Source organism: Perognathus longimembris, chromosome 5 (genome assembly GCF_023159225.1).
Source record: "Perognathus longimembris pacificus isolate PPM17 chromosome 5, ASM2315922v1, whole genome shotgun sequence".
NCBI lineage: Eukaryota > Metazoa > Chordata > Mammalia > Rodentia > Heteromyidae > Perognathus > Perognathus longimembris.
Window position 1 is genome coordinate 2,453,936 of NC_063165.1, and position 24,422 is coordinate 2,478,357.

Here is a 24,422-nt window from a genome sequence, read left to right on the forward strand (position 1 = left end):
GCCCCGGTGCGTGAGATCTGCTGATGGCCGCCCCGGTGCGTGAGATCTGCTGATGGCCGCCCCGGTGCGTGTGAACTCTGCCGATGGCCGCCCCGGTGCGTGAGATCTGCCGATGGCCGCCCCGGTGCGTGAGCTCTGCCGATGGCCGCCCCGGTGCGTGTGAAATCCGTTTATGGCTGTGAATAAATCTCTCCTCGTCGTTTGGCTGTGGTGGAGCCCCGGCCGTGGCTTCTCAGGGTTCCGTCCGCCCGGTGGCCTGGGCTGTGTGCCGTGGCAGGGACGTGGCCACTCGGTGGTGGGGGTCGTGGGGTGTGGGCTTCCTCCCTCCTCCCCGCTAGGGGTGCCGCAGGCCTGCGGAGAGGCCCGGCCGGCCGTGGGGAGCCCCGGCTGGCACCGTGGGGCCCCGCCCCCCTCGCCGTGGACTTCGGGAGCCCCAGGGGACCCGGGCTGCCTGCCGAGGGGCAGGGCTGTCCCCGGGCCAGCTTGGCTTCGGCTCCACGGTGACCCCAGCATGTCACCAGTGCCGCTTTCTGCTCACCCCCTGGCCTCTCCCTTCTCTCCCCGGAGCCGTGTCCACCCCTGTCACTCCTGGGGGTGTGTGTGTGTGCCGTCCTGTGGGCTGGCCTGCCCCCCCCTGCCTTCCCTTCCCCCCCACGCTCCCCTGGGACAGCCCGGGTGGCCTCGCTCCTCTGCACAGGACGCCCCTGAGCTTGGCGGCTGTCACCGCCCCGTGCCGGCCTCTCTAGGCGGAGGCACCCAGCCTCAGCACCAGCAATGAAGACACTCAGCCTCGGGGCTGCTCTGCGCCCGCGGGGGCCTCCTGGCCGCTTTATTGACGGTCAGGCCTGGGGGGCGGGGAGACGGGGGGGGGGGGGGTGGGAGGTGCCTCGCCCAGCACTTGCCGGACCCGGTGAGTGCCTTCCGGCCTCCAGTCCCGGGAAGGGCGCGGCGGTCCTTGTCCCCGGCCCGGGAAGGGTCACGGGCGAGGTCGCACGGAGGTCGCCCCTTCACCTCCAGGGCCCGGCACCCAGCTCCTCCGGCTGAAGGCGGGGTTGGCCCCGTGGGTCAGCGCCGCCACCGGGGGCTCCGCCAGCTCCCACCGCCCCTGCTCCTGGTTTTCTTCACAGAAGCACATTCCCAGAGCGGGGACCTGGAACGGAGGGCGGAGGCCGGTCAGCTGGCATCGGGTGCCCTGGCGGCCCCGGGGTGGCCCGGTGTCTGGGTGCTTTGGAATCCGTGCGTTCTCAAGCCTGGGTGTCTGGCTCGTCTACAGCCCCCGGGCCCCTAAGGCCCCCATCTGTGGGAAGCAGCGGCAGGCGGCAGAGTCCTGGGGCTGTTACTGTGAAGGAGCTGGGTCAGTGGCCTACCCATTACGGGTATCACCCAGGCTTTTTTTTTTTTTTTTTTTTGCCAGTCCTGGGGCTTGAACTCAGGGCCTGAGCACTGTCCCTGGCTTCTTCCTGCTCAAGGCCAGCACTCTGCCACTTGAGCCACAGCGCCACTTCTGGCCGTTTTCCATATATGTGGTGCTGGGGAATTGAACCAAGAGCTTCATGTGTAGGAGGCGAGCACTCTTGCCACTAGGCCATATTCCCAGCCGTGGCTTTCTCTTCTTGATAGTACGGGGGCTTGAACTCAGGGCTTCACACTTGCTAGGCAAGGACTTTACCACCCGAGCCACACCTTCAGCCCGTATGCCCTAGGTTTTCAAATCAAAGGTCTCCTGCTTTTGCCCAGGCTGACCTTGAACCACTGTTCCTCCTGTGTCTGACTGCCTTCCAAGAAGCTGAGATTAATGCCCAGGCTGGAATGAAGAGTGATTTTAAGTGATTGCTATCTCAGCCTTCCGAGTAGCTGAGACCACAGGCATGTAACCGTGGCCAACACTTTTCCTTTCAAGAATTCATCCTTGTTGTATGAAAGGAGAGAAGCTAGCCCTCCCTTTGACGAGGATGGAAGAGGACCTTAAGCCTGACAACAAGCATGTTGCTTAAGGCATTGATACTACATTTTTATGTGTGTGTATTATTTTCAAAGGCTCATCAGTTTACCTTTTTTTGTGTCTGTCATGGGGCTTGAACTCAGGGCCTGGGTGATGTCCCCGAGCTTTTTCACTCAAGGCTAGTGCTCTACTATTTGAGCTATAGCACCACTCCTGGTGTTCTGGGGGCTAATTCTGGTGGACTTTTCTGCTTGGGCCGGCTTGGAACGGCCACCCTTGGATCTCAGCCTCCCGAGTAGCTAGAATTACAGGTGCGAGCCCGCAGCACCCGGCAAAAGTTTACTTTTTGTCTTAAATGCCTACAATGTACTTCGGTCCTGTCAACTCATCTACTCTTCTTGCTTACTTCCCCCTTGACTCTACTTTTCTTACAAATAAGTTTTAATGGGTTTCGTTATTCTACTTTCCAACGTGTATTGTCTGCTCATCTTCATTCCCACCACCCTCTCTTCTCTAATCCTCACCCCTGCGCTTCTCCACCACCAGCTTCATGGCCTTGGACCACTGATAAATCTGATTAAAAAACAACAGGGGTAAGCGCGGAGGGCAGCTCTGTCCCCAGATGGGCCTGGGGGGGGGAGGGGTAAGCATGGAGGGCAGCTCTGTCCCCAGACAGGCCTGGGGGGGGGGGAGGGGTAAGCGCGGAGGGCAGCTCTGTCCCCAGACAGGCCTGGGGGAGGGAGGGGTAAGTGCGGAGGGCAGCTCTGTCCCCAGACAGGCCTGGGGGGGGGGTGGGGTCCACCAGCGCCCCTGCCAGGCCCCAGGGGCGGCACTTCCTGCCCACCAGCGCCCCTGCCAGGCCCCAGGTGCAGCACTTCCTGCCCACCAGCGCCCCTCCCAGGCCCCAGGGGCGGCACTTCCTGCCCACCAGCGCCCCTCCCAGGCCCCAGGGGCAGCACTTCCTGCCCACCAGCGCCCCTCCCAGGCCCCAGGGGCGGCACTTCCTGTCCACCAGCGCCCCACCCAGGCCCCAGGGGCGGCACTTCCTGTCCACCAGCGCCCCTCCCAGGCCCCAGGGGCGGCACTTCCTGCCCACCAGCGCCCCTCCCAGGCCCCAGGGGCGGCACTTCCTGTCCACCAGCACCCCACCCAGGCCCCAGGGGCGGCACTTCCTGCCCACCAGCGCCCCACCCAGGCCCCAGGGGCGGCACTTCCTGCCCACCAGCGCCCCTCCCAGGCCCCAGGGGCGGCACTTCCTGTCCACCAGCGCCCCTCCCAGGCCCCAGGGGCGGCACTTCCTGTCCACCAGCGCCTCTTCCCAGGCCCCAGGGGCGGCACTTCCTGTCCACCAGCGCCCCTCCCAGGCCCTAGGGGCGGCACTTCCTGTCCACTAGCGCCCCTCCCAGGCCCCAGGAAGCAGAAGTCAGTCCAGCATTTGTCTTTTCCTCCCGTAGCCATGTCGCTCCCTCCCTACGGGACCATTGGTGTCGCTACTAGTGTTGTGAGAAATCACATGGTAAACGGACTTATCAAGCCCCGCATCGGGCTGGGGATATGGCCTAGTGGCAAAGAGTGCTTGCCTCGTATACATGAAGCCCTGGGTTCAATTCCCCAGCACCACATATACAGAAAACGGCCAGAAGGGGCGCTGTGGCTCAAGTGGCAGAGTGCTAGCCTTGAGCGGGAAGAAGCCAGAGACAGTGCTCAGGCCCTGAGTCCAAGGCCCAGGACTGGCTAAAAGAAAAAACAACACCCAAAAGTCCTGCATCTTGCTGGCCACACAGTTGGTTGCGAAGGACACAGGCCAGCTGCCGGTCCCCCGCTCCAGCAGCCCCTCCCTTCCCATGCCCGGAGGCCTGCCTGCCCTCTCGGAGGGCCCAGCATGGCCGGACGCTCGTGTTCACTCTCAGGGGGGAAGGTGGACCTGTGCCTTCGGGAGCTTAACCACGGCCCCGAGAGCAACGAAAGACGCGTACCTTTCTGACCAGCTGGGCAAAGTCCCTGTACTCCCGGGGCGGCAGCCCGAGGAGCGGCCTGGCGCAGGCGTCCAGCGACGAGCCATGACCGACAACCAGGACGACGCCCCCTGCAGTAAAGACACCCTACCGTCAAGACGGGTGCCGTGGGGGGGGGTGGGGAAGGAGCCACCCGTGAACACGCAAGTCTGCAAGACCCCAGGGCGGGACGTGAGCGCGGCTGGTCGGGTGGCTGGGCAGCAACGCGGCTCCCCATTTGCGGGACTGCGGGGCACGTGTGGGACGGCTTCAGGAAGGGCGGGGGGGGCGCCTCCGTCAGCTGGACGCCCAGGCCCTGTCAGCCCCCGACTTCATAGGGGTGACGGCTGCCTCCCGGGCCCATGCTCTAGGCGTCTCTAGTGGCGCACCCCAAGAGCAGAGCCGCCTCCTGCCTGAGAAGAGAACGCGCCTCCAGTGTTCAGACAACGCAGGCTAAAGGGATCCCCCCCCCGCCCCCAGTGGCTGGGAGGGGGGCAGGAAGCCAGCTCCTCTATGTGTGATGCATTCTGGGAGGGTTGGGAGCCCAGCCAGTGGGCCAGGGAAGGGGGGGGGCCTGACCCCCTGTATTCCTTGAAGTCGGGGGCTCCGCCTCTCTATCTCTGTTCCTCACAAGCGTTTGGGTGCGCGCGGTTCGCGTGGCTTTCAGGGTGGCACACGCCCGCCACTCCGCTGTGCGTGCGTGCGGGCGGCTCGTTCCCGTGGCCGGGGCCGGCTGTCCGGGGCGGCACTCACCGTCCGGCGGGCAGGCAGCCGAGATCCTGCCCATGCTCACGGTGCACCGGCGCACGTACTCCTCGTAGCTCTCGGCCGGCGCCAGGGAGCTGCTGGGGACCGCGGGCCTGGGGGGAGGAGACGGCGTGGCCGCTGCCCCGGTGCCCTCTGGGACAGCAGGACTGCACGCTGAAGCGCCCGGGAGGGGGCTGGCCCGGGGTGTGCCCTGGCGCTGAGCCGCCAGCCCCGCCCTTCCTGCACACCAGGGCCGGGCAGCACAGGCCGGGCCACGTTTCCCAGGCCTCCGACCTCCTGAGCACTGGGAGCTGAGCCCGCGAGGCAGGCAAGCCCTCTAAGAAGGGGGAAAAAAGGTCAGAAGCTAGCCTTGGGCAAAAGAAGCTCAGGGACGGCGTCCAGGCCTTGAGCTCAGGCCCCAGGGCTGGAACAACAACAACAAATCCCACCATTAATGACGAACATTATTTTAGTTGATTACGAATGCACGCTTTCCTCTTTGTGGCTTTGTGACTCTGTCCGTGTTCCGTAAGGAATGCACTTATGTCTCTTAAGGACGACACTGGGTAAAATGACTCCTTTCATTTGTACAAGAAAAAGAAACCCCACAATCACCTGGATTCAAAGTCTGACCCAGGCTTAGGTCTCTAGACCAATGATAACTCTGAAATACTACAATGACAAGAAGATTGAAGTGAGCCCCACGCTCAAACCAAAGGAGAACACGGATCCTAAGGAGTCTTTGGAACACTCCCTGCCCCTGTTTCCAGCATGAACACCCCTGGGGTTAGAAGGCGGTGTCCTCTTCTTAATGCCCCCTGCCTTTCGTTGGTGTCTTTCTTTCTCTTTATTTGGCCAAATAATTCTCTGCCGGCCTCTCATCTTACCTGGTGCCTCAGCCTGAATTTATTCTCTGTGTTTAAAAAGGCACAAGCTGAGGTCCATTTTCTTTGGGACCCTCCTTGGACATACCGTCCCCCTACCAGACCAGGGTGACACTTTAACCAGGAGTCCTGTCAGCCCGGCTTGGCAAGACTTCCCCCCTCCTGCTGCGTTAGTGTCCGTTCCCTGCTTTTCCATCCCACCTCCTGGGCCGAAGGTTGAGTTCGCTTCCGACCTCCTCACGAAAGGGCTTCTCGAACCCAGTCCCCTCCCCATCTTTCACAAGGGCCGGGATAGATTTGCTTCCCCAAGGACTCGAGGAGGGCCGGGCGAGCCTTCAGAGCGCATACCTGTAGTCCGCGTCGACCCTGAAGCTCGCGTCCCTCAGCTCCTCCGGGGTCATGAAGGTCGGGGTGGCTCCGCTGGCCTCCCACTCGGTCCACTCAGAGACTCCGGGCTCCACTCTAATCTGCAGCGCGGCCTCCGGCGTGAGCTCTAGAGGTGATGGGTGGATCAGCTTTAGGTGAACGAGCTCGTCCCAGCCCGCCCTGACCACACACGGGGCTGAGTAAAACCCTCCGGCACGGTGGTTGTTTTTCTTCTCGGCAAATATTCTAGTCCTGAGGCCCAAGCTGCCCCAGGCAGGTCCTGGAGGGGTGACAAGATGGAGTCGGGGTGGCTTTGCCGAGGCCGGGGAGGCGCCCCAGGGCATTGCGCAGGGGTCCGAGGGCCGGTGGTTCTCGGGGCCCCTCGGTTTGCGGACTCGGCTCTGGCGGGGTTCTTCTCTCTCCTCCCCCCCTCTGCCCCCCTCGAGAGCCGGCTGGGGGCGGGCGAGGCTCTCACTTACCTTCCAGGATGTGCTGGGCCGTCTGCACACAGCGCAGGGCCGGGGAGGCGAAGACGGCGGTGACCCTGAGGCCGCTGTCCAGAAGGGCGTCCCCTGGGAAACGCGGGGGGGGGGGAGGTGAGCTTTGTTCTAATCGTGGGCGCGGGCCACCGACCCCTCCCCCCCCGCTGTCCACCCCCTCCGGACACCCTGGGCGCGGGTGGGCCTGTGATGGCCGCATTGTCCCCGTCCTTGCGGCTACAGAGGGTGACGGGGCGGGAGAGGCGCCCGGGGGACCGAGCGGGCCGCTTCGCAGCCGTCGGGGAGAGTTGAAAGCGGTTCTCCACGGCCGCTCCATCGCTATGGACGAGTGGAGGGGAGCGTGGGCAGCCTGGGGGCTCAGGCCGGCCGGGGGAGCCGAGTCCGGGGGAGGGGGAGCTTCGGAGAGCAGGGGGGGGGGGGCCCTGCGCTTCCGAGCGGCCCGGCTCACCGGGGCTGCGATTTTCAACGGGAAGCCCCGGTGCCGGAGCGACCGACGTCATCGCGCCGACATCAGTGACGGGATTCGGCTTTTGACTTTTCAGATGCCGCCGCCGGCACGCACAGTTGTGGGTCTTTTTCCTCCTCTCCCTTCTTGTCTGCATCTGTCTTTCCTGCCTTCCTACCGGGCCACTCATTTTGGGGTTCCGGTCGCGGCAATGCCTTTTATTAGCCGTGTGACCGGGGGTGAGTGACCTTAACCTGCCGGTGCATTCCGTCCCCCGCAGCCCGAGGGGCTGACACGGGGATCGACCTCAGAGGGCGTGTGACACGCCTCCCACCACCACCACCACCACCGTCACCCCTACCATCACTCTCCTGCGGGAGCGTAGCAGGGCCCGCCAACACACCTGCGAGTCTGGCCTGGAAAATTCCGCAAGACGATAACGGTGGATCATTTTCAAAGCCTTGGACACCGCTGCTCCGCCGGGGCAGGCTCGGAGGGAAGTTCAGGTCTGGCCTGTGGTACCTTCCTAGAGCAGAACCAGGTGTCAGACGCGCATGTTCGCCCCATCAGCGCCCAGCTGTCCCCCAAGCCCTGGGGACAAGGCCCGGGTTAGCTCTGCTGCTGTGGCTCGTGTTGTTTCTCGAATGCTCCGAGATGTGGCTTCAACTCGAGCAGCCAGCATCGCTCTCCACCGACGGAGCGGGTGGAGGGGTCACACTCGCAGGGCCCACGGCTGGGCCGGCGTCTCCGTGGCTGATCTAGCCCAGCGAGGGAGCCCCCACGGCTGGCACCGAGCAAGGAGGTGAAATCCCGTGCTTTCTCTTAGCTTTTCTTTTTTGTTCGTCATGGGGTTTGAACTCAGGACCTGGGCACTGTTCCAGAGCTCTTCAGCTCAACGCTAGGGCTCTACCACTTTGAGCCACAGAGCCACTGCCTGTGCGTGAGTGGTTAACTGGGGATGAGAGTCTCATGGGGACTTTTCTGCCCGGGCTGGCTTTGAACTGCGACCCTCAGACCTCAGCCTCCTGAGTAGCTAGGATGACAGGTGCGAGCCACGGGTGCCCGGCCCTGTTTTCGCGGTAAGTGCATCTCACTGCTAACAGGGGCAGCGCGAGCCTGCGGGAGTGACTCTCCTCTCCTCTCGCGTTGTCCGGCCAATCTGTTGAGGGTGGGGCTGGAGGCCGCGTGTTTCCGAGGGCCCCCCTACCCCAGGCTGCTCCGCACGTTGGTTCCCTGGAGTTTGACTGTGAGTTCTAAGCTCTTCCAGTCCAGTGCAAGTCCTGGCACCCCCATCTGCCCGCCGTGGGCCTCATAGCAGTGGGAAGGAAAGCTGAGACTGGGATGAGCGGTTGCCCGGAGCCCAGTGCCAGAGCGCGCCCCGTGGGGCTGGCCCGTGCGCCACACTGGGCCTTCACAGCAACCGGTTCCCCCGGAGCTCGGGTTGCTGGGGCGATCCGGCAGCGCCCCACGGGGCCCTGCTCAGGCGAGACCGTTGAGATGCGGTGCCACCTCGGGGCATCTGTGCGGATCCCACGGAGTCCACCTACCGTCCAGTGTGGAGCACTGCTGCAGCCAGGACTTCCCGAAGATCTGGTCCACTCGCTCCCCGTGGCGAACCACCAGCACGCTCCTCCTCAAGATGGCGGCCTGGGGCATGGGTGGGGGCCCAGCACACAGAACGATTAGTCCCTATTCCCAGGGCAGCCTTTCCAGTCGGCCTCAGCTGACTCGCAGCTGGCCTGCCCCTTGCAGACGGCAGGCCCAGCCACGAGGCCCGGAGCTTTCCAGGGAGCAAGGTCTGGGGTGTTCCTAGTTCTTCCAACCTCGACTCGCTTGGCCTCTCTCCCTTCCTCTCTCTCTCTCTCTCTCTCTCTGACAGCTATTTCTATACTATAATATATTATTACTATGTCATCTATCCATCCTTCCATCCATTCTTCCATCCATCCATCTTTCCATCCATCCATCCATCCATCCTTCCATCCATCCATCCATCCATCCTTCCATCCATCCATCCTTCCATCCATCCATCCATCCATCCTTCCATCCATCCATCCATCCATCCTTCCATCCATCCTTCCATCCATCCTTCCATCCATCCTTCCATCCATCCATCCATCCATCCTTCCATCCATCCTTCCATCCATCCATCCTTCCATCCATCCATCTCCATCCTTCCATCCATCCATCCTTCCATCCATCCATCCATCCATCCTTCCATCCATCCTTCCATCCATCCATCCATCCATCCATCCTTCCATCCATCCATCCTTCCATCCATCCATCCATCCATTCTTCCATCCATCCATCCATCCATCCATCCATCCTTCCATCCATCCATCCATCCATCCATCCATCATCTATCCATCCATCCTTCCATCCATCCTTCCATTCTTCCATCCATCCATCCATCCATCTATCCATCCTTCCATCCATCCTTCCATTCATCCTTCCATCCATTCTTCCATCCATCCATCCATCATCCTTCCATTCTTCCATCCATCCTTCCATCCATCCATCCATTCATCCTTCCATCTTTCCATTCATCCTTCCATCCATCCTTCCATCCATTCATCCATTCTTTCATCCTTCCTTCCATCCATTCATCCATTCATCCTTCCATCTTTCCATCCATCCTTCCATCCATCCTTCCATCCATCCATCCATTCTTTCATCCTTCCTTCCATCCATCCTTCCATCCTTCCATCCATTCTTCCATCCACCCATCCTTCCATCCAGCCTTCCATCCATCCATCCATCCATCCTTCCTTCCATCCATCCATTCTTTCATCCTTCCTTCCATCCATCCATCCTTCCATCCATCCATCCATTCTTCCATCCACCCATCCTTCCATCCATCCTTCCATTTGTCCTTCCACCCATCCATCCTTCCTCCCCCCCCATCATCTTTTGCTCTCTCGTTGGGGGTCTCCTTGCCAACGCCCTCTGTCCTGGCTCGTGTGGAGGCAGCTCTCAGGTGGAGGATCTGCCTCTGAGCCCTTCATCCTCCCTGCTGTCTTTCCTAGCTGGCTGATTCCAGCCCTAAGGAGAACAGATGTAGTTGTCCCTGGTCCCTGCTGTGGGTGGGCCGGGCCACAGGAGCCCCTGGGATAGCAAAGGTCATGAACGCGCACGTCCCTCCCACACATGCCTCCTATCTGCGCAGACTCTGCACAGCTTCCTGGTTTCTTTAGCTCCTCTGTCGATGCCTTACATACCCAATGCTGTGCAAATGCCATGTGACTAGTACTTCGGCCGAACCGTGTGGGAATAATACCGAGGGGAAACAATGTCTGCACATGCCCAGTACAGCTGTGCTCCCTTCCCAAGACCTGGGGTATGACACCTTTAGGAGGTGGGGCCTAGTGAGAGGAAGTTGGGGGAGCACCCTTTAAGTCAGTTGTAAGACACCCCCCCCCCCTTTCTCCTTTGCTCTCTGATCTCCAGGGGCTCCTGCTAGGGTGCAAGGCGCTACCACAGGCCCAGGCTTCGGGGCCAAGCAATGCTGGACTGAGACATCCAAAGCTCTGCTTTTGCAGTAGTGGTGGAGAGATGCATGAAATACGCCGCTGGTGTTGAGTGTTCTCATCCGGAGCTGGTTGTTTGACTCCGGAGGGCTGCGGGACGGGGCTTCACTCCGTCTCTTGGGGCTGAGTGGCTCTGGCAGCGGCCGGCGGGGCAGCAGCGTCGGGCTGTGGGCAGCGTCCCTCCGGAAGGTGCCCTCCCGCTGGGGTCTCGGTGCCCCGCGGTGACGAGGCGCGCACCTGCCCCGTGTTTGGGTGGAGTCCAGGAGCACAGGGCGCCCCCGGGCACGGGAGGACAGGGCCAGTGCGCCCCAGCAGGCCGGCCCTGCCGGGGGGGTGTGGGGGGGTCAGCGTCACACCGCTCTGGGACGGCGGGGGGCTGGGAACGGAGCCGGAGCTGAGTGCGGGCGGGGCGTGCCGGGCCCGCGGCTGTGGGTTTGCTCGGCGCACGCGCACGCTCAGTGTGCGCAGCCTGTTACCTGCAAAGCCTGCGCGCTGCCTAGGCTCCGGGACGCCGATGGGGGGCGCGAGTCCCCGTTTCTCCCGCCGCCGGCGTCCCCGTCCTTCCTGGAGTTGAGGCCCGTGGCGACACTGAAGGTGTACGTCCTGCGGAGGAGAACAGGCGGGGGGCAGAGGGGCTGTGCGGGGCCCCGGAAACGCCAGACTGGCCACGCCGTGTTGGCCAGGTGCACGGGGTCCTCTGCAGATGAGGACCCCCGGGACGCGTGCGGGGTGCCCAGGACCGGTGGGGGGGGGGGGCCTGGGGGGGGAGGGATGGCAGGATCTCGCTGTCCTTGCTCTTCCCCCAGCTCGTCTCACTTATCAACCCGGCCGGGACACCGCACCCAGCAATTGGATCCCATGTCCCGGAGTGCCCTGCGGGCAGGAGGCCCGGGCTAGGGGTTGGGGCCTCACTGTCCGGTGGGGGGGCACGAGGGAGTGGGGGGCGCCGGCAGAGCATTTGCGGCCCCTCCTGACCGCCTCGCCTGGGGCGGGGGGGAGGGGGGAGGATACCAGGGCGGAGCGGGGCCCGCGCGGGGGGACCCCCCCGCACAGAGATGCCTTCTTCAGCAGGCACGCCCCAACTTCCTCTCACCGGGCCCCACCTCCTTAAGGCGTCACACCCACGCCGTCAACCCCCAGTCTTGGTGGGGGTGGCATTCAAAATCCCAGCCACGGCACTGCTGCGCTGGGCACGGCGCTGCTCATGGGGAATCCGGCCGGGGTGACGTGGGGGGGGAGGGGCTGCAGTTGTGAAGCTGGGAATCCCTGTGGATGGGGAAGGAGCGGGGGAGGAGCTGGCACGCATCCAGGCCCGTGCTGCTGCGCAGGCCCGGCGGCCACACCGCTGGCAATCACTTGACATTCTTCAAATGGCTGCATACGATGCCCGTAGACACGCGCCACCTTTGAGTAACCCTCTTCCTGAGGTCGGCGGAGGGGGTTCTTCCCCGCGTCCCGGTGGAGTCTCAGGAGTCTCAGAGGGACCCCCGGGTAGAGGGTGAGGTTGTCTCCAGGGTGCCTGGAGCCGAGTGTTGACTTGACTTGCTCCCTAGAAAGCGAGGAAGGCACCTCGCTTGCTCATGACCTGCGCACGCGTTAATAGTGTTAATGGGTTAATCTTGCTCGTCAGTGGCAAAGCCCAGAAATCAGAACCCCTTTCGGATCTGAGAGCTAGAAGCAGGTACTGTTGGGCGGAAAGGCTCTTCCATTGCAGGAGCAGGGACTTGGCCCTGCTGTGAATCGCCTCCACGTTTGGTGAGGGTCATTTTCTTTCCCTTCGGAGCCTTGGTGCTTTTCCCTGAGCAATTCTGGAATGGCATCTTTGTATTTGAAGATTATGGTAGCTGGCCACGGGTGACTCACACCTGTGATCCTAGCTACTCGGGAGGCCGAGACCTGGGGGATCACAGTTCAAAGCCAGCCCAGGCAGAAAAAGTCCACAAGACTCCATCTCCAACAAACCAGCACAAAGCCAGAGTGAAGACATGGCTCAGGGGGCAGAGTGCCAGCGGTGAGCAAGAAAGCTGAGCCAGAGTGCAAGGCCCTGAATTCAAGCCCTGTTAGAGACCCCAAAAGAAGAAGGAGGGAGAAGCAGCCTTTTGGTGAATGGGGATGAGGCCAGACCCAAGCGCAGGCCATGGAACATCCTGGCAAGAGCTGGCGCGTTCCAAGGGCTAGGGGGAGGGGGAGGGCAGTCACCTGGAAGTGTGCAGCCCTCAAGGGAACACAATGCACTACTGTCCCCTGAGAGCATTTTCTCACTGGGCTCTGCGCACTGCAGCGCTCACCGCGACTTAGAATGCACAGAACCCTTCCACTTCTGGCATTCGACACCCATCCTTGAAGGCAGATTCGTCCTTGAAGGCAGATCCGTGGAGCCCTGTCTTGAAACTCTTCCCCCGGCCTCTGAGCTTTCAAAGCCCCCTCCAGCCCACAGACCAGACACGAGTTTAGTGTTCACTGCCTGCTCTTCTAAACTCGGTGTCGTTCCATTCACTTCTTTACCGGGAACTTATTTGGGTGAGCGATATGAGATGTGAAGCATCATGTATTCTGTGCCCTTTTCTTCCCTCCTTGTGAGAGGCCTGCCTGGCCACTCGTCTGTTTTCTATTTCCCTCAAGCCAGGACCCTACTCCAGGTTTGTACCATCTTGTGGGATAAATGTTTTCTCTCATTGTTTCCATTTTCCAGGGTCTTCTCAGCTCTTCTGTGTATTCCTCCAGGTAAGCTTTCTATTCATCCGATGACACAAATGACCCCATTGATATTTTCCTGGGAGTCGCATAAAACTGGAGCATCATTTTGAGGAGCGAGTCCCACCCCCCTCCCCCGGTCATTTCCTCAGTCACGGAGAGGATGTGTTTTTATTTATCCAGCTCATGTGTAAACGTTTGCTAGGGGACCTGGTGTCAAGGCCCCAGGCGCTCATAAATCATCTGGCAGTAGCTCCCAGAGCCTCTCTTCCGACTCCATTGTTTGTGCGGTACCCCCAGGGGTCTGCCTGACGCTTCACAGACGACATGAGGTGTTGGGATTCATTCACGCATTCTTCCTTTGCCCGCAGAGTTGTGTGCCTCTGTCTACTCCCAGGTGCCACGTCTTGATCTGTACGCTCTCATAGGTCAAGGCCAAACTGTTCCACTTTTTTTTTTTTGTTTTTAGTGATGGTCTTGGGACTTGAATTCGGGGCCTGGGCACTGTCCCTGAGCTTCTTTTGCTCAAAGCTAGCACTCTACCACTTGAGCCACAGCCTTTTCTGTGTATGTGGTGCTGAGGAATCGAACCCAGGGCTTCATGCGTGCTAGGCTAGCACTCTACCGCTAAGCCACGTTCTCAGCCCCCAGTTCCACGTTCTGATGGGTTCATCTGTTGTCAGGGGCGGCAGGTGAGAAATGCAGACTTTGGTGGATCCCCGACATTCGCGGGAGCCGCCGCCCTTCCCCCCACGGCGAGCGAGCAGAGGGGCACGGCACTGAGGGGCTCTCGTTAACACAGGAAGTGTCGGTCGGCTTCTTGTTTCTGAAGGCAAGGTGGGGGCACCGCACCTCACTTGTGGCTCTATCTCAAGACAGAGAGCCTGGTTATCTACTGGTGTCGCCTGGGAACTTCACAGCCAGAGAGAGCGTGGAAGGGCTCTTCCTTTCCCTCTTTCTGCCTGTCTTTCCTATGGCGTGAAGTGGAGTGGGGAGCGCCTTTGGCAATGGAGGGGGACGGAAAGGGCACAGCATGTCGGCATTTCTGTTTTTGACTTCAAAGTGCTACGGCGTAGTGAACGCCCATGATGGACAGAGGGCTTCGCGTTCTCGCGTGTCCTTCACGTGTTCTCCCGGGGCGCAGCTGCAGTCTGCGGGATTTCACAGACGCTGTCACTGCTGCGCCGTTCCGGACGCACAGCGGCAGACCTTTGTTGTTTCACGGTCCTGGAGGCTGGGCGTGTAGGGTGAAGGTGGGGGGGGGCGGCTCTTCGCAAGGCCTCTCTCTGCGCTCACAGCGGGGGGGGGTCTTCCTCCTGGGCCCCCTCCCCCTCCCCCCGGGGTCTGACCGCTTCCAATAGAGCACCATTCAAACCAGGGCAGGCCCACCCTGGGGACCTCGTAAAACATGTCCCTCTCGATGTCATTGCTCCTTAATTGACTATTTAAAGGCCAGTCTCCGGAAGGGTCGGGACCCCGGCACACGAACTCTCGAGGGACACGACTCAGGCCGTGACCTTTCCCCCTGGGCCTGGCCGGCCGTCTCCGGTTTGCTCTGTGGGGTCGGCGATGCCCTCGTGCGGGGCGCAGGCGGAGGGCAGAGCCGCCTCAGCGGTGCCCTGGGGCCCGGGCCTCCATTTCCTGGTGAGGCTGCCCCGGTCCCCTCCGGGCCCCCGCGGAGATGGGGAGAGGGCTCCTCCACCGCCGGTGGCCTCCGGCCGTCTCCCGGGAGCGACTGGAAGGTCCGAGGGCTCCCAGCACCACCGGCATCATGGCCGGTCAGCAAAACCAGCCACGAGGGCTCGGGGCACCCGAGGGGGAGAAGCCTGCCAGCCCGAGGGCTGCAAGCTGTCCCAGGGATGGAACCTTCTAGAAGCTCATCAGCACCGTGTGTGCGCCCCCCGTGTGTGGGCGGCCGCTGACCCGGTGGGCGCGGACTGCGGCGGGGCGGCGCTCACCTGTGCCTGACCCAGCCGTCGGCCTCGCTGGCCCTCTCCGTGTAGTTCTCGGGCAGGAAGCCGCGGCGGCCCGTCCGCGCCGAGGTCCCGAAGGCCCAGCCCTCGCTGGCGGCGGCCTGCCGCGTGGGGTCCACGAAGACCAGGTCGCCGGGGCTGAGCCGCAGCTCGTCCTCGTTCTGGGGCCGGTACTGGAACAGGGCCCTCAGGGTCTGGGGGGGAGAGCGTGGGTTCAGGCCGCAGCCCGGGCTGGGGCCCGGCCTGGTTTCCTGGCAACGCCGGTGCGGTCCCAGACCATGCCATACATTTACCGCGCAGTCAGGTGCGGCGGGGCGGCGTCCTCCGGGGAAGGTTAGAGGTAAATGTCAGCGTCTGTCTGCCTTCCACCCTTCCATCCATTCTCCCACCCCTCCATCTCCTTCTTACATGAAAGGCCCCAACCTGTTGCCATGCTTGACAGGAGGCTGCTCCGGACTTGCCAATCCCGCACCCGGGCACGGTGGCCCCCCCCCCCCCCCCCCGGCCTGTTCCCGCCCCTGTCTTCACGGGGACTCTGTTCACGCCCCCAGCGAGCTGCCATTTTGCGGTGAAATCTCAGGTACGAAAGAACTCTAGCTCCAGACGGCTCCGGGAAAGGGTTCTAGCGAGGCGGAGCCCCCTCCTCTTGTTCTGGGAGGGCCCTGGGGCCAGCGTTGTCACCTGGGACAGGCCCTGGGGCCAGTACGGTCGCCCCCGGGGCGGGCCAGGCTGTCTCACCTGGTAGTGCACAAAGCGCATGTCCCGCGAGTACAAGGCTGCTGTCCACTGGCAGCCGAGGCCCGGCTCGATGGCTCTGGCCAGCTGCTCCAGGGTCTTCTGGTGGTGAGGGTAGAACTTGTGGGCCAAGGTCAGGTGCAGCTGCTTGGTGCAGGGCTTCACCGTGCAGTCTGGGGGGCAGCAAGCACAGAGGTACTGGGTACTGGCACCTGAGTGTCAGGTGAGCACGGGGGTGCCAGGGACCTATGTCTGAGCATCAGGTGTACAGAGGGTACTGAGCTGCTGTACCCGAACGCCAGGAGAGCATCAGGGTACTGAGTACCAGTTCTTGAATCTCGGGTGAGCATTGGGGGTACTGAGCACCAGTACTTGAATGTCAGGTGAGCAGAATGCCAGGAGTACTGAGCCCCTGCACCTGAATGCCAGGGCAGCAGAAGGATGCCAGGCGCCTGTACCTGAATGTCAGGTGAGTATGGGGTACTGAGCACCCGTGTCTGAGTGTCGGATGAGGACAGAGGGACCGAGCACCAGTACCAGAACGTCAGTGCTCCCTCTCTGGAATAAGCTGCGACACTTTCGCATCCGCTCCTCCCCCTTTCCTCATCAGTTCCTGTTCACCCTGGTGCCTGCTCCACCCCACAAGGCCGGGCCTCCTGCCCGAGTCTCACGCCGCCACAAAGGAAGTGGTCAGGTCCCTGAGCTTGTCAAGGCAGAGGAAGGGAGCGCACGGTGCAGAGAGGCCTCGCTCGCCCACCGGCAAGTGCGGCATCCTGCTTGAACCCCAGAAGAAAAGCAGAGAGAGAGAGAGAGAGAAGAGAGAGAGAGAGGAGAGAGAGGCAGAGAGAGAGAGACAGAGAGAGACAGAGACAGAGACAGAGAGAGACAGAGACAGAGAGAGACAGAGACAGAGAGAGACAGAGAGAGACAGAGAGAGAGAGGAAGAGAGAGAGAGAGGCAGAGAGAGACACACACAGAGAGACACAGAGAGAGACAGAGACAGAGACAGAGAGAGACAGAGAGAGGAACAGAATTTACTGTTTTCCTAAAAGCAGCCCAGGGAGGCGAGGCCCCCGCTGGTCCCTACCCCAGGCCCAGCCTTTAGCAGCCTGCTGGGCGCTCAGCGTGGGCGGGGGTGGGGGCCGCCTGGGCAGGTATGCATGGGAGGTGGGGCCTGCCCTCCCTGACACCTCCGGGTGGTGGGGGGCAGCTCGCCCCGTGACCCGGGGTGAGGCGGCGGGCTCTGAACGGGTCCCGGTCTTCCCTCTGCAGCCCGCACCCGGACTGCATGATGCAACAGGGGTCCCCCAAACTGCCACTGGCCGTGCGTTACGTCGCCCGGGGCCGCCCCTCCCGGCCCTTGGGGTCGGGCCGAGGGCGTGGGGCCGGGCCGGGCCTCCGTGGCGTCAGGGTGGACGTGAGCCCCGAGCCGGCCCTCCGGGACGTGGGGCGGGGGAGGTCGAGGCCGGGTGGCGGCGTGCCGCGAGCCGGAGGGCCGGGGCTGGCGGGCCTGGCGTTGCTGCGGGGACAGCGGCCCGCACGGTCCCAGCGCCGTCTGCTGTCCCCCCCCCGCCCACCCCCCCCCCCCCCCCGTCCCCAGAGCGGCCCGCCCAGGGCCACCCGCGCCGCCCACCTGCCAGGACGCGCGCCTCGGCCGCGAACTCCGCCGCGAACTCCCGCAGCAGCGCGGCCGCGGGGCTGTCGCCGATGAAGAAGCCCAGGAAGCTGGCGGAGGAGTGGAGGGCCAGGGGCACGGCGGGGGGGAAGCACCCCACCACCCTGTCCCCCGCTCTCCTCAGAGCCTCGTACAGGAGCTCCACCTTCTGGTCCTCACACTGCGAGAGAGAGGGAGAGAGAGAGAGAGAGAGAGAGAGAGAGAGAGAGAGAGGGGAGGATGCTTCCTCCGCTCGCGCTCACCCGGGCCGGGGCGGGCAGCGGGCGGCCTGCTCTCCCCGGTGTGCGCTATGGGTCGGGTCCACGCGTGTCGCCGTGTCCCCTCCTCTGTCATGATCCAGTCCCGCGCTCGCTCGCAGCTTTGCTGGGCTGCCCGGGTGGGCCCGTGGGGGTCCCCCATGCTGCTGAGGCGGCCGGGGCCCCGGGGAGCCCCTCTCGGGACCTGCCGAGGGGCCCCAGCTCCTCCGGCGCCGGGATGGGCTCGCTCGCTGCGTCCTGAGAGCTCACCTACTCTCGGGCACACAGGAGGCTTTCTGGAAGCTTCTTCCCGGCATAGCTTTGCTCCCCTTCCTCCTGCCCTGTGCTGCAGCAGTTGGCAGGTGAGGTCCTGGCCTCTCCCGCGTCCACAGTGCAGGCCAGCCTGGCTCGGCGGGGCAGCCCAGCGGGACCCACCCCTGGGGGGACGGCTCCCAGGCCAGCGGGCCCTGCTCCAGCGTCCTTAGTTGGAGGTTCGGAGGACGGGGCGGGGCTCCCCATCGTCTCCCCTTGCACCGAAGCTGCCCGGGATGCACCCCGACGGCCCCGGCCGCTCCTTCTGCAGCCGGTCCCGCAGGGGTCACAGGCCCCTCTTCTCCCCCGGGCCCCGCTCTGGTCTCTGGGTGGACGAGACCCAGGACGGCGTCTGTCTCCGGGAGGAGCCGAGTCCAGGGCTGGAGGCCAAGGGCGGATACAAAACGAAGGGGGGGGGGCCCACGGGGGCTTCTGGGGATCTTTTACTAAAGAAGGGGATAAATCAGTGAGGTACTGAAGGACAGACAGGAGTTGACTGGGTGAAACAAAGGATCTCAAAGCAGCCCGCTAGTGCTCCGGTTCTGGGGCATGAAATACACGGGTGTAGCCTCGGTGGCCCCCGACCCCAGAAGAGCAGCGTGAGCTCCGGAGCGAGGGACTCACCGTGAAGAAGTCGCAGAGGGTGACGTGGGGGAAGACCTCGTGGGCTCGGTTGCGGGCGCACTGGCGCTGGCTGGCTCTCCAGAACGCCTGCAGCTTCTCCAGCAGCGGCCCCGTGGGGCAGAGGAAGAGGGCGTACTCCTGGGGGATGGGGTCGTCCAGGGAGGGGTCCTGGCGGTGGGCGTGCAGCCTGCGAGCGACGGAGAGCAGCCACCTCTACCCGGGGCCCGGCTCCCCCCCCCCCCAGCACCGAGGACAGCACCCCGAAGCCAGGGCGTGCTGGGTGGTGACCTTTTGATGCAGAGCAACTCAAAATGTGAGTCTGTCCCTAGTGACAGGCGTGTGCTACCACGTGTGTGTGTGTGTGTGTGCGCGCGCGTGTGTGCTGGGAATGAACCGGAATGCTAAGCACACGCGGTACTTATCCAGCACGCACCGAGCCCTCTGTCAGGCTCTCAGGCCGAGGACGCCGGGTTGGACGTCCCCACTCCGTCTTTAAGAAGGGCGCCGCGTGCCTGAGGTCCCCGCGGGGCGGGGGAGCCCCGGGGGGCGGCACCCTGCGGCGAGGGGCGGGGAGGGGGGTCCCCACCGCAGAGCCCCGGCCCAGCCCCACACTCACCACGCGGAGGCCTGGTCCACCGTCTTCCTCCCCGTGGCGGCCAGCGCCTTGAGCCTGGGGGAGCGGGGGCCCGGGGTCAGCGCGGCGCCCAGGCTCAGCGGCCTCCTCCCCCAGGGCCCGGCGCGCGCCTTGCCTGGGCCACGCGAGGTCCACGGAGCGCGGGCAGCAGAGGAGCAGCCTTCCGCGCCTCCTCCTCGAGATGGCGTTCCCTTGGGGCAATTATACTCATAGGAGGCGGCAGGATCCCCCCCGAGTGACCGCCAGCCCTGGCGGCTGTGGCCGTACACCCTGGCCCGCCGCGATGAAGCCCCTCGTCCTCACGTCCACACCGGGGTCTCCCCCTCCTGCCCCTCCTAACCCCCCACCCCGGGCACAATAGCCGGCCCTTCTTCTCCCCTGGGAGACGGGGTCTTGCCGGTCTCTCTGCTGGCAGTGAGCCTTCTCTTTGCTCTTTGTGCCTGGCTGTCCGCGTGGTTTTTGGGCAAAGTCTCGTTTGCCCTCACGAGCACGGTGCATGGGGAGAGGGTGGAGGAGCAGACGAGCATGCCCGCGGGGCCTCCCGCCGGGACCAGGCTGCCGGGCTTCCCGGCGGGCTGCCAGTCCACCCCCTGCTGGAGGGCAGCGCCCCGAGCCCGTGAGCAGCAGGGCCCCGGCCCCCCCCAGCCCCCCGGCACCACGTGAAGACGTTGAGCCGTCTGGCCGGGCTGGACGAGGGGCTGGAGGGGCACTGGCCGGGGCCGGCGTCCTGGGGCGCAGGCCCTGGACAGAGGGACACCCTGACAACCCCGGCCAGCGCCGCCCGGGTCTGCTGCGCTGCCGGGGAAGTGCTGGGGACGCGGCCACCGAGGGTGCGTGGGGGGGGGGACACGGGAGGGAGCCCTAGGCTGAGTGCCGTGCCCTGTGCGGGAGAAACCCCAGTCGCAGCACGTGTTCACTGTCCAAAAGAGAAGCGTCACTGAATGTCCAGTCCAAGCGACGGCTGGGGCAGCGGGTGGCGAGAGGGCTTTAGAAGAGGGAGCCCGGCCCCCGCCTCCGTCCGCTCCCGGGGGCCTTGCCGTCCCCACCCAAGCCGGGCAGCGACTCGGGGTGGCCAGCGCCTGTGCGGTCCCCTCCCCCGCCTGATGCCGGTCACACTCGGCCGCCTCCGGACTGGCCACGGTGGTGACACAGGCCTGCTGATGGTGACACAGTCCTGTTGGGTGGTGACACAGGCCTGTCGGATGGTGACACAGTCCTGTCGGGGTGGTGACACAGTCCTGTCGGATGGGGGCAGAGGCCTGTCGGGTGGTGACACAGTCCTGTCGGATGGTGACACAGTCCTGTCGGGTGGTGACACAGGCCTGCTGATGGTGACACAGTCCTGTCGGGTGGTGACACAGTCCTGTCGGATGGGGGCAGAGGCCTGTCGGGTGGTGACACAGTCCTGTCGGATGGTGACACAGTCCTGTCGGATGGTGACACAGGCCTGTCGGATGGTGACACAGTCCTGTCGGGTGGTGACACAGGCCTGCTGATGGTGACACAGTCCTGTCGGATGGTGACACAGTCCTGTCGGATGGGGGCAGAGGCCTGTCAGGTGGTGACACAGCCCTGTCTGATGGTGACACAGTCCTGTCGGATGGTGACACAGTCCTGTCGGGTGGTGACACAGGCCTGCTGATGGTGACACAGTCCCTGTTGGATGGTGACACAGTCCTGTCGGATGGTGACACAGTCCTGTCGGGTGGTGACACAGTTCCTGTCGGATGGGGGCAGAGGCCTGTCGGATGGTGACACAGTCCTGTCGGATGGGGGCAGAGGCCTGTCGGATGGTGACACAGTCCTGTCGGATGGTGACACAGTCCCTGTTGGATGGTGACACAGTCCTGTCGGATGGTGACACAGTCCTGTCGGGTGGTGACACAGTCCTGTCTGATGGTGACACAGGGCCTGTCGGATGGGGGCAGAGGCCTGTCGGGTGTGACACAGTCCTGTCGGATGGTGACACAGTCCTGTCTGGTGGGGGCAGAGGCCCAGTCTGACTAGGGGTGAGCTCCCTCCCCGAACCGCAGATCACCTCACGTGTATTTATTTCTTAGCGCGAAGGTGCTAGAGCTAGGAAGCAGATCTGCAGTGAACGCTGCAGCAATGCCAGCCTTGTTTCATCCCTGTCTGAGAGACATCCTACTGTGCACGGTTTCCATGCGGAGAGTGGTCCACTCCTCTCTTTCCCTCCCTCCTCCTCCTCCTTCCTCCCTCCCTCCTTCCCTCCCTCCCTCCTCCTTCCCTCCCTCCCTCCTTCTCTCCCTCTCCCTCCCTCCTTCCCTCCTTCCTCCTCCCTCCCTCCCTCCCTCTTTCCCCTCCTTCCCTTCCTTCTCTCCCTCCCTCCTTCTCTCCCCTCCCTCCTTCTCTCCCTCCCTCCCTCCCTCCTTCTCTCCCTCCCTCCCTCCCTTATTCCCCCCCTTCTCCCTTTCCTTTCCCTTCTAATTTCTTTTCCTTTCTTTTAGGTCTGAGGCAGGGACTTGAACTTGGTGCCTGGAACCCTCACTCTTTGGCTAGTGCTCTACCAACTGGGCCTTGCCTCAACCCCCCCCCCCCAACTTTCTTTTTATTAGCCATTCGAAGTTAACCTATTATTTATGGAGACAGGTCTCCCTATGCAGCCCAAGCTGACCTCGAGCGCTTGGTCTTCCTGCCTCAGGTGCCCGTATGTGTGCTGAGACTATCACGGTGTGCCACAGCACCAGGCCCTTTCTGTAATTCCACCCTGTTCCTCCCTGGACGTCTCAGTACAAGCGGCTTTTCCTGTGCATGTTGGAAACTCCGTCTGACGGAGATCACATTAGGGTGTGAGGTGACTTTAGCGTCCCCTTCAGAGTCCCTGGGCCGCAGACGCGGTCCGTGTGCCTCCAGCCCCCGGGACGGGGGGCAGCCGGAACAGGCACACGGGGCGTGTTGGGGGCCCCCGGGCCCGCCGTGCTCTGGTCTTCCAGAGGCGAGGTCGGCTCCCGCACTCAGAGCAGCACGGGCCTGGTGGGGAAGCCGTGCCGCCCTGTTCGCCCGCTTTGCCAGGAAGCCCGCGCACGCGGTGGCCCCCCCTGTGGTTCTGTCGGGGGGCGGGGGGGGGCGGGGAGGGTCTGCCTCTACCCAGCCGCGGGGAGGTACTCACGCGGTGGTGCACGGGGAAGCCCATGGCCAGGAGGGGGTCCAGGAGCGAGGGGGGGCTGCGGCCCTTGAGCCTGCTGGAGACCTTGGCGTAGAGCTGCGTGTCCCCGGCTGCCATGGCTTCCTGCCACGGTGCAGGCGGCGCCGGCGGGCTGGGGGAGTCGACGGGGCGGGGGGGGGGGGGGGGGGGGGGGGGGGGGGCGAGGCTGGGAGGGGAAACCTCAAGGCCTTTCAGATCTGAGCGGGCTTATCCTGTTTGCATATCAATGGGCCCTCTGAATGCCCTCGGGGGGGGGGGGGGGGGGGGAGGTTGCTGCCCCGGCGTCCGCCAGCCGTCCGTTTCCACGGTGGGTTTGGGGGGTCCGCGTTCCAAGGAGGCCCTGGGTGTCCGGTGTTGGAGGAGCCCACATTCCACACCCCCCCCCAGCAGCCACCGGTCCCTCTCGGCTGCCCCTCGATGTGCGCGTTCACCGAGAGCTCAGCACAGTGGACACGCACACACACAACGGCACGTGCACAACCTGAGGTGTTTTTAGAGGTGAGCATGCGCCCCCCAAATCTGCCCACAGCACAGCAATCTGCAGCCTAGGAGGCCCCTGCCAGGGGAGACACTCCCCCCTTCTTTGGGGGAGACACACGTTAGTGTTGGGGGGCACCACCAGGCACAGTGCACCACCTGTACAACTGAGTGACGGTGGGGGCTGCCAGCCCCCCCATTTCCTGCTTGGGGAACAGGAAGTGCTCCTCTCCTACTTCATGCTGTCAGACTGAAGTAAATCCTTGCTAAAACTTAGAAAGGAATGGAGGCCTGAGCCCGGGGGTGGGGGAGCGGGGAGGAGGAGGAGAGGGCTCTTGCCCTGAGCCCATGACTAGCCCACTAGCACTTCCAGCTTTCTGTTTTTCAGTCTAGGGATCGAACCCCAGGGCTCACTCGTGCTAGGCAAGCGAGGTCTATGGGCTCCTCTGCCTCCAGCCCCTCGCGTCTAGTTTCTTTGCCCCAAATGGCATTTGTAAACTTAGGGATATTATTGGGTACAGTTCCCTGCCGTTTCTGTGTAGCGCGATACAAAATAACGACCGTGTAACTCATTTGTCCGTGTCTTGGATGATACACAGTTGGGCAAGTGCAGTCATTTGTCCCCTCAGCAGTAGAGACGGAAGCGCCAGGCCGCTGCCCCTCACTGGTGAGGTGTGCAGTGGTATGTCATCGCGGCTGTAATCTGCATTTCTCTGAACGACAAGGGTATTTCATACCGTTTTCCAAAGCCTTTGGGGGCATTCAATACCCTCTAGGGGAAGTGTCTGCTCAGATCTTTGCTCATTTTTCTCCCCGTGAGGTTGTTTGGCTTTCTGTATCTCTTTGTGGGAACTCTAGCGTTTCCTGTATCCTGTTCAAGAAATGGCCATCCATCTGCCCTGGTGAAGATGGTCTTCTATGCTTTGTGTTTCCGAAGCTTAGCGGACCACTGTCCTGGGCGGGGGAGGGGGGTCATCGCGGCTGTACGAGGGGCTCCGTAAGGGGTGGGGCGGGGACCACCTTCCAGTGAGACCTTCCCACCTTCACCAGGTGGATTTCACAGGGCGCTGATCGCATGTCACGCATTGCCTGCGTGCCCGGCTGCTTCTGGCTCTGTTAGGTTCCGTGATTTGTCTGTTTTTGCGTTCATTCTGCGTGGCTTTGATGGCCGTCGTGTTTCGCCTTCTTCAAGACTGTCTCTATTTTTCTGGGCTCTTTGTTTTTATTTTTACCGCCTGGGCTGATTTTGAGCCTCAATGGTCAGATCTCAGCATCCTGAGTAGCTAGGCTTTCAGGTGTGAGCTATGGGTACCCAGTTAAAATTAAAATATGTATATCTATCTTCAAGTAGCTGCCCAAAGGAGTTTCAATTCAGCCTATCAGTTTCTGACTACAACGTACCTTGATGGATGTTACCCCTTCCCCTGTCCTCCCCCCACATTTCCCTCCTCCGAGGAGCCTCCCCATCCTCTAACGTCTTTCTGTCACCAG

The 24,422-nt window shown here is 62.9% G+C and overlaps 1 protein-coding gene and 1 non-coding gene across 2 annotated transcripts; one reads left to right on the forward strand and one right to left on the reverse strand.

Annotated features, from left to right (window-relative positions):
• Positions 1–976: 976 nt before the first annotated feature.
• Positions 977–22,532, reverse strand: Ubash3a (ubiquitin associated and SH3 domain containing A). The gene is made up of 14 exons (XM_048346506.1): positions 22,405–22,532; positions 19,271–19,324; positions 18,655–18,841; positions 17,441–17,642; positions 15,811–15,980; positions 15,058–15,266; positions 10,882–11,008; positions 8,426–8,525; positions 7,282–7,404; positions 6,413–6,505; positions 5,916–6,060; positions 4,690–4,796; positions 3,919–4,028; positions 977–1,150 (listed from the first exon to the last, which is right to left on the reverse strand). Exons 1-14 carry the CDS (start codon positions 22,530–22,532, stop codon positions 977–979), a joined length of 1,929 nt encoding a protein of 642 aa, XP_048202463.1.
• On the forward strand, positions 1,910–2,033 carry LOC125352109. The gene has a single exon (XR_007211114.1). It is a non-coding gene; the product is annotated as a U6atac minor spliceosomal RNA (small nuclear RNA).
• Positions 22,533–24,422: the final 1,890 nt, after the last annotated feature.

What these genes read in the sequence shown, in the direction of transcription:
- Ubash3a (XM_048346506.1), bottom strand. Translation starts at nt 22,532, where the DNA reads ATGGCAGCCGGGGACACGCAGCTCTACGCCAAGGTCTCCAGCAGGCTC. An exon ending in GTGGACCAGGCCTCCGCGTG is followed by an intron (nt 18,842 to 19,270) that starts GTGAGTGTGGGG and finishes CGTCGCTCGCAG; the next exon opens with GCTGCACGCCCACCGCCAGG. An exon ending in TTGCCCAGCTGGTCAGAAAG is followed by an intron (nt 1,151 to 3,918) that starts GTACGCGTCTTT and finishes CCTCCGTTCCAG; the next exon opens with GTCCCCGCTCTGGGAATGTG.